Consider the following 16,874-nt stretch of genomic DNA (forward strand, 5'->3'; position numbering starts at 1 on the left):
CGGTGAAGTAGAGCCTTGTGCCGTTCTCATTCCAAAGTCTGGGAGCCCATCAGCTGGATTAGACGTGCAGGTGATGATTCCGAGCATGAAGTGCCAGACTCAGAGCAAAATGCCCGCGTGAAGCGTTCGGTTGGTGGGCTCCCGTGGTTCCTGTGCTCGTCACCGCCTCACGTGGACCGGCCCCGGTTGGTTGAGCCCGTTTAGGCAATGCGTCATCGGAGTTTCCTCTGTGCCGAGCGAACGGAATGGCCCGCGCGGTGGATGCGCGACTGGACTCTTTCTACCACAAGCTAGCCCACCATTGCTCCAAGCCGCCAACCCAACCTGCACGCCCATACTGACATCGCTACTCAGCGGTCTCTCGCGCATGTACGGGCCCTTGAGACTGTCCAGTTAGGGTCGCCACATCCTTTACGCCGGTGACCTCTGTCGCTTTCGACGTCCGGATTCGTTTGCCAGCCCTCGCACACGTCCACACTGCAAGCTCCAGCACTCGTCAAAACCGCTGCCTCTTGCCTGGCCGAGCTCCGATTCTGGGGGCACATGTCATCCAAAGGCTGACTTTACTCTTTCTTCTCCTATCGAGACCCTCGTCGCAACGACGTGTGCGCGTCGATCACCACTCTCGACTCCTGTCGCATCGCCATGAATCCAGCGAATCGCGAGAGCTGGCCTCCATCGCATGCCCAGGGTGGCGCTGGTGCATCTCAAAACAATGAACAGGCGCAGGCGCACGCTTCCCGTCCTATGGGTGGGTTTGGGTAAGCGCTTCCTCTACACACGGTCAGCTGGGCAGACGCAGCCTGGAGTTTGGATGCTGCAAGACTCGACATCCACACTGGAGCTCGGCAGCTCTTCATGTCATGAAGCTAACGTCGTTGTCCTGCAGCTCAAACCCTCCCAACCAACAGCCTCCGCAGCAAGTTTCTGCGCAGGGTGGCGGAACTGTCCTTCCTCCTCCCAACGGTAAGCAAAATTGAAGCACCACCAGCTATGTTGTTGCATATCCAAATCAAGTCCTAACACCGTCTTTATCCAGCGCCCTTCTTTTCGCCGAATCAACAGTCGGGGCACAACCTGCCCGGTCTCGCAGGTCTGAACCAATCGTCACAAGCTTCGCCTGCGCAGACGTCACGGTTAACACCCTCCTCTCAAGACCCAGGCGTCGGACCGCAGGCACATCAAGCCGCGCCGCAAGGGCCTGGATACTCCCTTCCCGGGATCGGTCAAATACAACAGCAGCAGCTGGCCCACGGATCACAGGAGAACACGGAGCGGGGGAGAGACATTAGGGACGACAGACGTGCAGAGGAGGCGGTCATGCAGGAGCATCGGGATCGCGAGATCCAAGAGCGCCAGCAAGCCGAGCAGGCCACGCACGAGAACCACGCTGGCTCTGTCCACCTGCATCAGCCAGTGGCTGTAGGGCCACAGGTGCGTGCCATGCACGGCCCAAACGGCATACTGGGCAACTCGTCTCAAATGGGGCCAAACTCCCTCCCATCTTCCATGGCTGGGCCGAACGGACCTGCCGCCATATTTGGCTCTGGTCCTGGTCAACAACAAAATGACGGTGGTCCTCGCATGCAACACCCAGTTCAGGGAGCCCAACAAAGCCTCATGGTGCCATTTGGAGGTCCTCCGGGCATGCAACAGTCCTTGGCTATGGGACAAGGACAGCAGCCCATCCTGAATGTGAGTTGAATCTGCATGCTTGGTTGTGTACAGCCCATACGAGCAAGGTACTAATTTGTCAAAGGACGCGTTGAGCTACCTCGATCAAGTAAAAGTTCAGTTCCATGACCACCCCGATGTGTACAACAAGTTCTTGGACATCATGAAAGACTTTAAGAGTGGAGCGTGAGTCACCCTTGACACCGTCGTGAGAAAATTGCTGAAGTGCGAATGGCAGAATTGATACCCCGGGTGTGATCGAGCGTGTTTCGACGCTTTTCGCGGGACATCCGAACCTCATCCAAGGCTTCAACACGTTTCTTCCACCGGGTTACAAGATTGAGTGTGGAACGGGCGGCGACCCGAATGCAATCAGGGTCACTACGCCAATGGGAACCACGGTGTCTTCGATGCCTGTCCCTCGTCCGCTTTCAAATCCTCGCAGTGTGCCAGTCAACGGCGATGGCGCAAATAATGCCGAGAAGCAGTTTTACGAGGCAAACTCTCGCGGGCCCATAGCGGCGTGGGCCCAGCAATCATCGACTCAGCAACCTCAAGCTCAGCAGCAACCCCAGCAACAGGGGGCAGGTGCAGCGGACGTTTTCAGTCCCAGTCGCCCGGTTGGACAGGCTCACTTTCCTCCTCAGCAAGGTCAAAGCAACCAAGCGCCAATTTCTCCGGACATGCACGTGCGAGAGCAACAACAAGCTGCAATGACTGCTGCCGCGCTTGCGCATCAACAAGAGCAGAGAGGTGTGTCCCAGTTGAGCAACGCTGTATCAGCTGCGACGGGCATGCTGAACAGGCCTGACCTTATGTCTGCACCAGGTGGAGTCCCCAACCAGATGGGAGGCCAAAACATGAACGGCGTTGGCCCCATGGGCCAGCAAGCTGGCGCACCAGCCGGGCTGGACAAGAAGGGTCCTGTCGAGTTCAATCACGCGATAAGTTACGTGAACAAGATCAAGGTGCGTATTGAGTTGGAATTGAAATGCTGATGAAGCTAACATACGAGCTAGAATCGCTTCGCGACCCAACCCGACATCTACAAGCAATTCTTGGAGATACTCCAGACCTACCAGCGGGAATCGAAACCGATACAAGATGTCTACGCTCAGGTCACTCAGCTCTTCAACTCGGCCCCTGATCTGCTCGAGGATTTCAAACAGTTTCTGCCAGAATCCGCTGCTCAGCACCGAGCAGCTCAGGCAAGACAGCAAGCGGAAGAGCAATACATGTTCAGCAATGTCCGCGGAGAGCCCGGTGGAACTCCTCAAATGCACCATACTCCCAGGAATGAGCAGGGTCCTGGGCGTTTGCCTCCTGTTGGCAACTTCGCTCCCACTCCAAGCGCAAGTCGCGACAACAAGAGAAAACGGGGTGACAGACAGGGGACTGTAGCCAGCTCAACAGTGATGCCGACTTCTATGCCAACGGATGGACCTGCTGGTGGTCAGAGAGGTGGTCTCCCATTGGGAACTGGCATGGCCAAGGTAAGTGTCTTCTTGTTTGCTCTGACTGAACGCACGGATCAACTTCACTCGGTTTCCCTGCTTTGCTCTGCTTTGCTCTGCTTTGCTCTGCTCTTCATACAACTCCTTGACTACAAACGGCCATCTTTACCCACCTTCCCCGAGCCCTCTCACCTCATCTTTCTTCGCGTACACTTCTCATGCCATGCAAGGCTGTGGGCTGCCTGGTTTACTAGACTTCCAATCCCCCGTGTCCCTTAGCTGCATTTACAGCAGCTCAATCATCGCTAATGCATTTTCCTTCAAAGCGACCCAAGCAACATGGTGCCAAGCAACCAGGCATCGCCGATGGCCCAGCCGTTTCTCCGACGTTGACTCCTGCTCCACCGGAACCGTTGCCGCCTACGACGACGCTCGCCGCGCAGTCCGACGAGCTTGCCTTCTTCGACCGCGTCAAGAAGTACATCAGCAACAAGAACACCATGAACGAGTTCCTCAAGCTGTGCAATCTCTTCTCCAACGATCTCATTGACAAGTCGCTACTGCTGCACCGTGCGCAGTCCTTCATTGGTGGTAATCCCGAGCTCATGAATTGGTTCCGGAAATTCTTGGAATTCGAAAAGGAAGAAGACAAGCTTGAGAACCGTCCCAAGCCTCCGAGTGGCCGAGTCGCTCTGTCCAATTGTCGTGGTCTGGGTCCAAGTTACCGCCAGCTGCCTCGTGCGGAGAAGATGCGGCCTTGCAGTGGTCGCGACGAGCTGTGCCACTCGGTCTTGAACGACGAATGGGCTTCTCATCCAACCTGGGCTTCCGAAGACAGCGGGTTCGTGGCTCACCGCAAGAATCAGTTTGAAGAAGGCTTGCACAGGATTGAAGAGGAGCGCCATGACTACGATCATACCATTGAAGCATGCGTGCGGACCATTCAACAGCTAGAGCCCATTGCTCAGCAGCTCATCAACATGAGTCCCGAGGAAAGGATTGCCTTCAAGCTTCCGCCCAACCTAGGCGGCCAGAGCGAGACCATCTTCAAAAGGGTCATCTACAAGATTTACAATCGCGAGCGGGGTAATGCAGTCATCGAGCATCTCTTTGCCACACCCTATACCGTCATTCCAGTCCTCCTCAATCGTATGAAACAAAAATTGGAGGAATGGAAAGCCGCTCAGCGAGAGTGGGAGAAGGTGTGGCGTGAGCAGACCCAGAGGATTTTCTGGAAAAGCTTGGACCATCAGAGCGCTAGCGCAAAGGCCGCCGACAAGCGTCAATTCCAGGCTAAGACCCTGCAGAACGAGATTCAGGTCAAGTACGAAGAGCAGAAGCGCCAACGCGAGGTGCAAGGTCTTCCCGTGCCAAAGTATCAGTTCGAATATTCCTTCGGCGATGTTGATGTTCTTCTGGATGCCTCGCGATTGCTCCTGATGCATGCGGAGAACAGCAACTCTGCCGAATCCCACCGCCTCTACACGTTTGTCAAAGAGTTTGTCCCTCTCTTCTTTGGCTTGGACGCACAAAAGTTTGACCACGCCATTGGGTCTCCACAATCCGACTACACAGATGACGAGATGGGTGGAACTGAGGAACCTTCGCGTCGCGGATACAAGGTGAATGGGAAGAACCAAGATCTCCGCCGTGGAGTTCTTGACCCCGGCCGGAGCGGCAAGACTTCTCGCAAAGACGCCGACGACAGCGTCGCCTCTGGCAGCCGCGGTAGCACTCCCGAGGCGGGGTCAGCGGGCGACGAGGAGATGGCAGATGACGCAGAAGCTCCGCAGACCAGCAATGTTAACTCGGATCGTTGGCTGGAGCACCCCATCGACGGCAATATAATGGACGTCCAGGACATCGCCCCCGACTGTCCTTACAGGCGGGATACGTATAACATGTACTGCAACCTCCCGATCTATTGCTTCTTCCGGATGTTCGTCATTCTCTACGAGCGCCTGGCGAATCTCAAAAGAAATGAAGACCAGGTGCATGAGCTCGTCGAGAGGGCGCAACAGACCAAGCCTGCCCTGGATCTCAACCTCATTGACAAGCGTCCTGAGGACTTCTTCCGCGACACCTCACCGACGGCCAACTTCTATCAGCAGGTCTTGGAAATGTTCATGGACCAGATCAAGGGTGAGATTGAGCTCGGGCAGATTGAAGAGACGCTCAGACGGTACTACCTCCAAACTGGGTGGCAGCTCTACTCATTTGACAAGCTCCTCAGCTCTTTGGTAAGGTTTGCGATCGCTCTTCTCAGCAGCGATTCCAAGGACAAGACCTACGACATCTACCAGCTCTTCCGCAAGGACCGTGCTCTGGAGGAGACAACTCACGACGCTGAGCTCAACTACCGGAGGACAGTTGAGAAGTACTCGAAGGATGGCGACGTATATAAGATCATTTATGTGAGTCGTGCCTTTTCGGTTGCATTGATCACTTGCTGACGTGAGCAGAACAAACCGAACTCCATTGCTCGCGTGATGATCTTCAAACGCGAAGAACCCACCTTCGATGCTAAACAGGCCAGCCATGAGCAAAAATGGCGAGCCTATCTCTCATCCTACACCCGCATCGCTCCAACTGAAGGCGTACCTCATGGTCGTGTTCGGTGGCCGGTCCTTAGACGGGACATTCCTGGCGACGACGAAGACCATGAGGAACGCTTCGACGAGATCAACCGGAGCCAAGAAAGCCTGGTCATCCGCATCAGTCTGGAAAGGTTCCACATCGTCTTTGAGCCTGGCTCGTTCGAGTATTTGGTTAAGAACGACCGAGCGCGCAGCGGTGGCAAGGACGGCGCGGCCGAGATGGAGCAGGTCAAGGAAAACCGGTCCAACTTGGCTCACGAGAAGCTCGTGATGAACAACGCTTGGATGAAGGACCTTGATAAAGACGTCGTCGACTCCCGGAAGGCCAAATTCGTGAAGCTGGTTGAGTCTGGCTCCAAAGCTGCGGATGGCGAGCCGAAAGGAGACGACGACGTCGAAATGACGAGTTCATGAGGTTGGGGTCAAACAGGTCGCTTGTTGTATTACATGATGACAATGGGCGTCATGGGCGTCGGCGGGCACATGAGGCATGGGTGGTGGACTGCAAATTTACGGCGACGATGGATCAGGATTGATTGGCTGGTTGATGGGAGTCTTCTTTTTCTTTATCTGTGTGAATTTCACTATCCCCTTTTGGTCCCCACCCCCGTTTCTCCAGATCCCTTGTCCAGGTCTTTTTCACGCCTTTTCTACTCGAGGTGGCTTGAACCACGGCCTGGGTGGATGGACTGGCTGTAAAATACTGGGTTCGGTTTTGTCTGCGCGTCTGACGCCCAATTGTTTGCACGGGGCGTTTGAAATTCAACGATGCATCTGGTAGGTACCGTGTGCCATATTTCGAGTTGCAAGGTTAGGTAATGTAAGTCATCCTGGACTTTGCTCACTGCACAGTTTCTCCTACGGCCAATTTCAAAGCATTCGGGTGAGAGATTTCATTGGAGTAGCTTCCGTGGTCTGGTAGTGAGGTTCCTTCAAATCGACCTAGCTTCCTGGTGGCCCAGTGACGTCACTAAAGCGACGTCCGGTCCCGTCGGGTCCCATTGATCGGTGGGTGAAGTGGGTCCGGTGACTCTTGACGCGTCTCCCGGGCCCGGACCTCGTCGCGTCTTCCGGCCATCCCGTTCTTCACGCGAAGGACCCAATCGAGGCCGTCTCTACACTTTTCGCATCTTTTCCTTCGCGTCAATCATTTCGGCATGGGACCCTCTTAGAGGCAATCGTCCAAGTCGACCGGAACCATGGCGGCCTACGATGCTCTGACGCCACCAACTACTATGCACGCTTTGCCGCCTGAGACCAGCAGTGTCCTTACATCCGCACAGCTTCTGACATCACCAACGGCCGTCGCCAAAGAGCTCATTGACAATGCCCTCGATGCCCACGCAACGTCGCTGGCCCTCGAAATCTCGGCTAACACCATCGACCTGATCCAACTTCGTGACAATGGCCACGGCATACCCCCAGCCGACCGCCCACTCGCTGCGCGACGCCACTGCACGTCCAAGATTCGTTCCCTCGCCGACGTGGCGCGCCTCGGAGGCACGAGCCTAGGGTTCCGCGGCGAAGCGCTGGCCGCGGTGGCCGAGAGCGCAGGAACGCTCCAAATCATCACACGGGTAGCGGGCGAGACGGTTGGAGCTGTCATGGAGATTGGCAAAGATGGCGAGCTCAAGGGGCAGCCGGGCCACAAGAGCCATCCGGTGGGGACAACGGTGACGGCAAAGCGCTTTTTCGATAGGTTTCCCGTTCGCAAACAGGCGGCGTTGAAGCACGCGGACAGATTCATCGGACAGATCAAGAAACTGATGATGGCGTACGCTATGGCGAGGCCGGAGGTGCGGTTTCAGCTCAAAATCGTCAAGGGAAAGGGCAAAGCCAGTGCTGCCAGGGGCGACTGGGTCTACGCGCCAAGTCCTGGAAAGACTTCTATGCAGGACGCCTGCTTGAAGGTCTTTGGTGTTGGCTGCTCGAACCAGTGCATTCTAGTGGTGTCTGAAGATGAGGGCTTCGTGGTCGAGGGCTTGGTACCGAAAACGGACAGTGATGCGACCAAAATTGTCGGCATCGGGCAATTCGTGAGTGTTGACTCGAGGCCGGTTGCTACATCAAAAGGAACACTGAAAAAGGTCGCCGAACTTTTCAAAGAGCGGTTGAAGAGCAGTGGAAAGGCTTTTGAAGGTCTCAGGGATCCATTTCTGCGCTTGGACATCAAGTGTCCGCCGGAAGCCTACGACCCGAACGTCGAGCCGGCAAAGGATGACGTCTTGTTCGTGGACTCTGGCCTGGTCTTACGGGTTGTGGAAACCTTTTTCAAAAAGGCTTTGCCGGATAAACAACAAGAAGAACTCACGCAACAACTCTCGGAGACTGCCGGAGATTTCGAAATGGACTTGCTTGAGAGCCTCCCTTCGCCAGATACCCCTGGGCTGAGGAGATTACCGTGGCAGGTGGACATTTCAAGGAGCCCATCTCAAGAGCAAACACCTCCGAATGGCTTCACACTTCCGATACGTTCTGACCAGAGTACCAAAGCTCCAATTGTCGTTCCAATTGATCAGGACGAAAACATGGATGAACATATGCAGGACGAAGCGATGTGCAGAAAGGGATTCATAGTCCCGATACGATCAGACTATGGTATCGACCCCTCAAAGCTTGTTCTCTTCGACCAGAGCAAAGAAGTGGATGAACTCAGCCTTCTCTATGAGCGCCAGATCTTACTGGGCTCCCGTGTGGCAACGCCGTCCTCTGAATCAAGCCACACCATTGCCGAATCTGACCACTGTACTCCAGAACCTAGTGCTGACGACGGTGACCCTTGCAGAGCTGAAGAGCAAGATGGCATCAGTGATCGACCCCTGAAAAGAAGACGGACCTGGAAATTTAACATGTTCGACTTCGACATGGAAGATCATCCACAGGAGAATACTGTCTTTCCGGGTCCGCCTGAGCCTCAGGAAGTAGACATGGACGATGTTGGAGGTCAGAACAGTGGCGTCGTTCTGTCAAATCCATGGACGATGGCCAAGATGAACACGCCTACGACGAGGAGTAGTCCAGTCTCACTTCTCTCACAGCGACCAACGCCCTTAGGGGAAAGGTCGCCAGCGCGAGTGAATGCTCCACCTAACACACCAAGATTTTCCTCCCCGCTGAGAAATGTACAGCTTCCAAGTCCAGAAACGTCATCGCCCCCCAAGCAAACTGATCATGCTCGAGACGACTCCGAGGTGGAGCAAAGCATCAGACGTTCTCGACGGTCTTCGGAAACCCCACGTGAGCATCAATCCATACGAGTGTCACCCTCAAGCCCTGCTCGACCAGGAAATCAGAACAGTGGCTTTCAGCCCACGAGCGGCTTCGTGGCAATCAACCGTCCCACAAACAGAACTGATATTCGCAATGACAGCTCATTACCAACTCAGCAACAGCAACCAGAAAATCGCCGGAAGCGTCCTGCTGGCCGCGTGAACAAGCCTTTTAAGTCCCCAATTGTTCACCAAAATCCCACAATGTCAGCAACCACGAACTCGAGGCGAGCAGGCAAACGTGTAAATCCCCAATCTTTCGTTCCCGAATGGCAAGGCAACGGCATGCGTCACAACTCTGCCGATGGTCCAGATCCCATCTTTAACGATCCTGAGAGTGAGCCGAATCATGACATTCGGAACTTCATGACTGAAAGAATGAGAGGGCGCCAGGCTCCCGCAGTCACACCGCCTGTTATAGATCAGAATTATACTTTTGATCAAGTACCGCAGGTTGCAAGACAGACGAGGAACTCACTGGCGGCTGCTTCACCACTGAACTCGACAGATTCAGATCACCAAGAAAATCGAACACCCCTGAGCGAGGCCCAAAGCCCAAGGAGAGTATCCGACAGAACAGAACGACCGCAGAAGCCTGACGAATCATCAGCCCAACACGGGCAGCGCCTCGGAGAACCTTCACCACACGCACAAGGTCTCCCAACGCGACAACTACGACCTCGCCCTGCAAGTAACAACGCAACCACAGAACAAAGCCCTTCTGATGAAGACCGTGGTTCCACGTCTGCCCGTCGTTCTTCCAACCGCCGCCGTAAACGCACCAGGACCAAGTCGCGCACCGCTCACGTACCACTGCAGCGCACCCCCAGCGGAGCGCGATTGCAAAACCTGCACCTCACGCTGAATTCTGGCAGTATCTCCAGCATCGCTGCTGATTTGCGGAGACTTGACCCGCAGCTCGATTACCCCGACTATACGCAGGATGCAGAAGAGGCATACGACTGTTTCGCGCGCGAGGAACTGCGTCGTGCCGATCCAGACACTGTGACGGCGCTGGCAGCGAGACTGAGAACGTGCGTGCAGAAAGTTGGGGCGAAGGAAGACCGTGGTGTTGTTGATGTGGAGGTGTTCGAGGAAGTGGTTGCAGCGGCTTTGTCGCGCGAGAGGAGGGAGGAGAGTGAAGAGGGCGCTTCTGGTGAGAGCGTTGGAGCGACAGAGGATGACGAGATGATTTTCATTGACTGAGGCTCAGGGCTTGCTGCGAGTAGTGTGGCTACGTGACGGTTTTAAGTGCTGTAGGTTTGTTTGCTGGCTGATACTTGCAGGTTTTGTACGGTGCTATGTTGCTGACAGGGCGGTCTGGTCTATTTGCTCTTCTTCCAAAACCAGGGCGTTGCAGCGTGTTGGCTCTGGACACTTCTGCTATTTTTGCTCTTCGCTAGATACCACATTTTTTTTTGCAAAAGGTATGATATTGCCTCAACGTGGACCTTGTCGGTCTTCCAACTCTCACGTCGGTACCTTACCTGGTCGTCCCATCTCGAACATTTCTTTCTTCTCGACTTGCCGAAAGGCACTTTGAGCTTTGTCTTCCAGTCTTTCTTTGTTCATTGATGATCACATTCTCATCTCCAGCGCCCATTTCGATCGACACATGGACAAAAGGCTTGTTTACCACCATCGACCTTCCTAATCGGGTCATCAATAGCCAACGCCCACATCGTTCTCTAGAATCCAGAACGCTACCCGTCTTTGTGCGTTCTGCGTGTCATGCATGCACTTCGAGGTGAGTTCTATTTTAAGCATCGTTACTTTTCAGCATGGCTATAAAGCGATGATCCTGTCAGGGCATCTACTTGTCTCTTCTTCATCTTCACCGATCTTCGTCTGTTATCGACAGTGAGCCAGTTGACTGCTCCTCTGCCTACCTTTACACTCATTTCAAACCCCACACACTCTTTCTGCTGCAGTAAACAAGCTCCACAACCTCGACTTGACAAAGCAAGACAGACCAAATTACACACTCCATTTGACCAAGCAAACATGTACACCAAAGCGCTCATCAGCGTCGCTCTCGTCGCGCTCGCCGCGTCCGTATCGGCCGCTCCCGCCCCTGCTGCCGACGTTGTCGTCCCGGGAGACTACATCACGGAGGACGCCGCGCCCGCGCTCCCGCTCAACACCACCGACGCCGTCAGTGGCGAGGAGCAGCACACGCACGACAAGCGCACGCCGCCTATCAAGCTGTACTTCTGCGACAAGCAGAACTGGAAGGGTCGCTGCATCGAGAAGCAGTTCACGCCGGGCTACTGCTACAACCTGGGCAACGCCTGGAACGACCAGATGGCGTCCGTCGGCCCTGAGCTGTACGGCGCGTGTACGCTGTATGACACCAACTACTGCCGTGGCAAGTCTGTCAGCATCTTCAACCCTGGTACCCCCAACTTGGGCGCGTATGGAATGGGCCGCCGCGTCACCAGTCTCAAGTGTTTCCCGTGGTCGCCTTGATAGCTGAGGGACGGGATGATCTGTTTGGAGAGGAGGGAAGATGTGGCGTTTGTCTTTTGGCTTGTTGTTGAAATTGGGGTCTTTGGCGCAAGAGGAGGATGTTTGTGAGGATTTGTGTTCTGCCATTTTGTGAGCAAATGAGAAGAGCATTTAAATAGAGAATTGCATGCTTCCTGCTTCCATCATTTGAGGGCTCTCCAAAGTGCTATACTTCTTACCTGGCCTTTGGGAAAAGGTGCTCTCTGAGCGGTCCTTTCAGAGACTTCGAGGACCTCGGATTTCGTATACTCAGGGGGCACTGGTGAAGTTGGTGACTGATCTTTGACCTTTGCCTCTAGCGACAGTGTAATATCCTCAGATGAACATGCAGAGGCGTGAAGCGGCCCCCCAAGCACGTGGACCTTTGATCCGCGCCATTCCACTTACGGAAATCTGGGTAGAAAGGACTCCACGAGGCCACGAGGAGCCTGCGCCTGCCTCCGGCGACACATCTTCCGTCGCTAGCGCGCTCGCTTAACGCTCTCACGAACTTGCCTGTATTTAATCGTCGTCGACGGTGTTGTGCTGTCAACTCTTCACCACATCCCTCCGTCCTTTCTGGATTCGGCCCCTTGCGCTCGAAGCCTTCCGTTCGCTCACCCTCTCACCGAATCGCTCACTTCCAAGCATGAAGCTGTGCATGGTTCTCGCCTTGGTCGCGATGGCGCTTCCGGCCATCGCTGATTCTGCGTTCAACACTGTCACCTCTGACTTGACCCTGCCGTCCCATGTCATCGAAAATGTGGTCACTCCTTCTGAGCTCTTCCTCGCTGGCATCGTCCCCGACACGTCTTCCCCTGGTACCGAATCTATGCTTGATCAGAACACCGAAGATGGTAAATCGCCTCACCTCACTCAGGAGCTCAAGCTGACGCATGTTCAAGGCAAGATCCTCAGCTTCTCGCCTATTCCCTCGATCCAAGTTGCGGGCTTGCTCCAGTTCAAGGGCCTCGGTCAAGTCTCGTCTGCTCCTGCCATCCCCAAGCGCGACGAGATGTCTTCCATGAGCGCCGACGGTACCTCTCTGCTCGAGAACTCGACCACCCTGACCACGCTCTTGGCTGCTGAGAACGGCACGACTACCACCGTGGCGTCGGCAACCTGGGTCGACGTGGCCGTGACTCCCACCGCCTCGAGCAGTGCCGCCGGCAAGCTCGTCGTCGGCGTTGGCCGCCCAGACACCCCGACCACTCTCACCCATACCGTTTCAATGACGATCGGATGCGGACCAACCAACACCTTGGCCTTGGAGACTGTGACGGCGGTGTACAAGCACATGACGACGGCCTTCTGGACGCTCTACTACCCAGGCATGAAGCAGGCGATGCTCATCTCGACCGCGTCCACCAGCACCTCGACCACCATGTTCGAGACCTCCTCCTTCAATGACTCGTCGCTTACGACTGCTCCCATCGCCGCGTTCACGGAGGAGCCCGTTGTCCTCACCACTGTGGGCATGGACCCGATCTACACGATCACGGTGGTCCAGGAAGGCACGTTCAACGTCGAGGGTGGACGTCGCATGCACTGGGCGACCACTGCGGAGGAGACCATGACGGCGTCGGTCTGGCCCTTTTCGGCCAGCAGCGTGACCATTCCAGCTGTCGCGACTTTCCCGGCTGAGACGGAGACGGCGTAAAGAGAGTCTGGTGATGGATGTCTGAGGTACTTTGATTTGTCCCAGGTGGGCCTTACGAATGGCGGTTAGCTAGCTTGCTGAATGGAGTAACAACGTAGGTTTCTTACGTGCCCAATTCTGATGCTACGTGACTGGATGTCAATGTGCGGGGTCTTGTGGCCTTGAGGAGCATTCCTGTCTCCTAGCATTGCCTGATCAAGGAGCTTTCGTACTTACTGATATTTCTCGACGGTGCAAGGCGTGAATGCTCCAAGCGGTTTCTAGGTATCATTGGGGAACATGAGATGAGTTGAGAGTAGCTGAAGAAAAGAAAATGAGCCACTGAGGCTATATGCACTGCAGATGGGGTCTATGAGTCAAGCAGTTCTCTCAATTCCCTCGGCATTGAATTGACGCTGTCTACCCGTAATCAAGACTCTACTACATCACAAACAGTCCCTGACCTACCTGTCCCCTACCACTTCCAGCAGATGAACCTATTCAACACGAGGTTCGTCACTCATCGACAGCACGGCCCTGTAAAAATTCTAAATATCTTCAGCTGTCCGATCCACCCGACCCACCATATCCATCAGCAGCACCAAACACGCAAAATCAAGACTGGAAGCGAGCTGGGTAGTTTGCGTCGCCCATGCGCGGCGGGGGCTGCTCGCAGGGGATGGAGCCGTTCTTGAGCTGCTCGTGCTTGAGGCGTTGCGCCTCGTAGTTTTCGCGCTCGTAGTGCTCGACGACCTTGGACAGGTCGATGTTGAAGCCGGCGGGGACGTTGAAAGGGGAGCCCGTGTTGAACATTCTGGATAACCAAAATCAGCAACGCTTCCTTCGCTTTCTTCTTCTCGTTTTGACAGTGTCTGGTGGTGAATGGGACGGCGGTGTTTGCTGAGCACGTACTCGGGCGTCCGCAGGGTGTGGTAGCCGTGGGGCTTGGAGTTGAAGAAGAGGTTCTTGTCGAAGCCGGCCTGCGTCTGGAAGCGCGTGTGCAGAACGTGGTCGGCCAAGTTCTGTTCCTTCCAGTCGCCGTAGTAGTCGATGGTGCGCGTCAGCCACGGCAGCTTGCCCTCCTTATCTGGCTGCGCCAGTTTGTGTATGCCCCAGGAGACGGGGATGAGCCCGACTACCAGCCAGAAACCTGTCTGTTGCGCCACGCGCCGTCAGCTATAGCTCGCCCCCTTCCTCTGCTTCCTTCCCAGGGGTATGTCTGCGCAAGGGCCGAGTGGGAACGGGGACGTACGCCAATGGGCTCGTCGGCGGGGACATCATGGTGGGCGTGCGAGGAGTGGGAGTCGTGAGCGAGGCGGCGGGGTTGGCGTGCGAGCTGCACACGGACAGTCTGCGCAGCTCGAGTGGCGTTGCGGCGGACGGCGAACATGATGCCTTGGAAGTTGGTGATGCCTCCAATGGCCAAACGGGTGAGGTTGGAGCTGGCGGTGACGCTATTCGTCGGGTGTCGTCGACGGGGCCCCGGATCGGGCGCATCACGGGCCGAAGCTCGGGCCAACTCGAGGTGGAATTTCGACCGCTCACGAGGCTCTGAATTTGCATTTCATCAGCATCAACTCCATCTGAGCTTTGAAGTCGCCGAGCATCCCCCGCAAAATTCTTCTGCTTCCACTTGATCTGTCTTTGCAATTTCGTGGCCCCGGTGAACGGAGTATCCGCATGGTTGGGCTTCGGAAAGTTTCAGCCCGCTGTCAATGTCTGCACCATCAGCCTCCACCGAAATCACCAAAATCGTCACATCCTGACCAAATCTACGGCGGCCATGACCTCTCCGTGGCACTTGCGAATGATCACCAAAATCCGGGGTTCTCCATTGAAGATTTTGTTTGGCCACGGCTAAATCCAAACACCAAACAGAAAGCGCGCCATCCCAAGAATAAATATCCAAATGAACGGCAAACTCAAGCAACAGCGACAGGATTTCCCGCCGTTGCGCCCACGGCCTTCTCAATGCCTTGTTTCTTCTGCGACTCCTTCCACTTCTCAGCCCTCCCGTAGCTCTCCCGATAGCTCCCGCCAACAGCTTCCTCGACCGTGATTGGCGGGTACTTGGCCTGTTCGTCTTCGGCCTTGCAGTTGGGCAGACAATCAATGACATAATCCGGGTTTCCCGAAAAGAAGACCGGAATGCTGTACCGCTCCTTGCCGGAGCGGTTGATGACGCGGTGCAAGTTGCTGATGTAGCGGTCGTTGCTCCAGCGCATCATCAGGTTGCCCAGGTTGACGACAAAGGCGCCCGGCACGGGCATGACGTCGAACCACTGTTGGACGTCTTTGTCCCAGACCTGGAGGCCGTCGACCTCGTCTTGCATCAGCACCGTCACGGCGCCAAAGTCCGTGTGCGCACCGATGCCGCGCCGCAGCTTCTCCTCGCCGTCGCCCTTCTCCGTCGGCGGGTAGTGCAGAAGGCGCATTGTGGCCACTGCCCCGTCGCTGAAGCGCCCGAAGTAACTCTCGTCAAGATCCAGCGTCAGCGCCAGCACTTTGAGAATGTCCTTGGCCAGCGACACCACGGCGTGGTAGTAGGACATGCACGTCGTCTTGAAATCCTCAACTTCTGCAAGCAGCTCCTCCGAAGGCCATGCGTTGGGGCCTGAGTTGAGCTTCTTGTTCACGTGGTAAGGGTGCGTCTTGGGGATCTCCTCGCCAATATAGAAGCCCTCTTTCAACTCGGGCAGCGTGCCCTCTTCGAGGATCTGAGAGCGGAGCAGCTCGTAGCCGCGGTTCCAGGTGTTGAGATCTATCAACACATCAGCACCGCATGTTGCATTTTGCATGAAAACGTGATCTGGCAATACCTTTCCCCACGCTCTTCTTGACCTCCAATGGCAAATCGAAAAAGCGCTTGTTCCACTGCATGACCTTCTGCTGCAGCTCAACGGGCACGGGGTGGTTTATGATCTGGAAAAACCCATTATGCAAGCAGCAGTCGCGCACCTGGTCGACTAGCTTCTTTTTGGCCGCCAGGTCCTCCGAGTAGAAGACTGAGAAGTCGAGCAGCGGCGGGCTGCGCGCGGTGTTGGGCTCAGAAGACGCCATGACGATGACGGTGCGTATGAAGGTAATGTGCGTGCTACAGCAGTAGAAAGATGGTACAAGCCAACTGAATTCCGGTCAAATCCGCGTCAGGTAAAACAGCTCGAAGTTGTTGTCTCGTCCGTCCGTCGTCCTAGATCGTTTTTCGCCGGACTGTCGCCTTGATATCCAACAAACGGGAATGAATACCAGCACGCTCGCACTTATTTGACCACACTATTACCCAACGCGTGACTGATCGGTCTCCCATCATTGAACTGGCCAGATAGTCGGCCGCGCTCGCGCGTTCGCTGCTGTGTCAGCAAAACGCAACCCACCTTCAACCTGACCCCTGCACACCCATCCATTGTTGTCCACCTCGAGATACGCGACACCCCTGCTCCTGCTGCTCCCCGCAACACAGGAACACGGCGCGCTCAGCAGCAGAGGCGGCCAAGAGTGGGATGAACTCGAGCACCCTCCACCCACCCTTTCCCCGCCCCCATTCTTGATAGCCCTAAGCAGCCCGCATCCGAGCTTGGGATCCCGGCCACCCTCTCGATGCTTGGTCCCTGTTGAGCTAGCAAACTCGCTTACTTCTTAGGGCAGTTGCCGTAAGTGGCAGCTGTTTGCTCGCGATCTCATACGGTTTTCCTGAGACTTTCTGTTCAATTTTCGATCCTCACGTCTCGGTCATTGCGCGAGACGAGACGAGACG

The 16,874-nt window shown here is 55.5% G+C and overlaps 5 protein-coding genes across 5 annotated transcripts; 3 read left to right on the forward strand and 2 right to left on the reverse strand.

Annotated features, from left to right (window-relative positions):
* Nucleotides 1-645: 645 nt before the first annotated feature.
* Nucleotides 646-6,139, forward strand: J3D65DRAFT_601029 (uncharacterized protein; the record flags this gene model as incomplete). Its single annotated transcript, XM_066798005.1, has 8 exons — nucleotides 646-761; nucleotides 890-966; nucleotides 1,040-1,695; nucleotides 1,760-1,860; nucleotides 1,913-2,642; nucleotides 2,694-3,167; nucleotides 3,383-5,542; nucleotides 5,591-6,139. 8 exons carry the CDS (start codon nucleotides 646-648, stop codon nucleotides 6,137-6,139), a joined length of 4,863 nt encoding a protein of 1,620 aa, XP_066657862.1.
* Nucleotides 6,140-6,960: 821 nt separating this feature from the next.
* J3D65DRAFT_644724 (histidine kinase-like ATPase) lies at nucleotides 6,961-8,204 on the forward strand (the record flags this gene model as incomplete). Its single annotated transcript, XM_066802168.1, has 2 exons — nucleotides 6,961-7,980; nucleotides 8,088-8,204. The coding sequence occupies 2 exons, from the start codon at nucleotides 6,961-6,963 to the stop codon at nucleotides 8,202-8,204; spliced, it is 1,137 nt and encodes a 378-aa protein (XP_066657863.1).
* A 2,615-nt stretch (nucleotides 8,205-10,819) lies between these two features.
* On the forward strand, nucleotides 10,820-11,580 carry J3D65DRAFT_675117 (uncharacterized protein). Its single transcript, XM_066803563.1, has one exon. It carries the CDS (start codon nucleotides 10,999-11,001, stop codon nucleotides 11,461-11,463), a length of 465 nt encoding a protein of 154 aa, XP_066657864.1. The 5' UTR covers nucleotides 10,820-10,998; the 3' UTR covers nucleotides 11,464-11,580.
* A 1,917-nt stretch (nucleotides 11,581-13,497) lies between these two features.
* Nucleotides 13,498-14,896, reverse strand: J3D65DRAFT_616955 (uncharacterized protein). The gene is made up of 3 exons (XM_066799501.1): nucleotides 14,373-14,896; nucleotides 14,033-14,274; nucleotides 13,498-13,934 (listed from the first exon to the last, which is right to left on the reverse strand). Exons 1-3 carry the CDS (start codon nucleotides 14,508-14,510, stop codon nucleotides 13,736-13,738), a joined length of 579 nt encoding a protein of 192 aa, XP_066657865.1. The 5' UTR covers nucleotides 14,511-14,896; the 3' UTR covers nucleotides 13,498-13,735.
* Nucleotides 14,897-14,917: 21 nt separating this feature from the next.
* J3D65DRAFT_616958 (uncharacterized protein) lies at nucleotides 14,918-16,620 on the reverse strand. The gene is made up of 2 exons (XM_066799502.1): nucleotides 15,940-16,620; nucleotides 14,918-15,881 (listed from the first exon to the last, which is right to left on the reverse strand). Exons 1-2 carry the CDS (start codon nucleotides 16,178-16,180, stop codon nucleotides 15,043-15,045), a joined length of 1,080 nt encoding a protein of 359 aa, XP_066657866.1. The 5' UTR covers nucleotides 16,181-16,620; the 3' UTR covers nucleotides 14,918-15,042.
* Between the last annotated feature and the right edge of the window lie 254 nt (nucleotides 16,621-16,874).

This window comes from Phyllosticta citribraziliensis, assembly GCF_038025025.1.
Source record: "Phyllosticta citribraziliensis strain CPC 17464 chromosome Unknown J3D65scaffold_3, whole genome shotgun sequence".
Taxonomy (NCBI): domain Eukaryota; kingdom Fungi; phylum Ascomycota; class Dothideomycetes; order Botryosphaeriales; family Phyllostictaceae; genus Phyllosticta; species Phyllosticta citribraziliensis.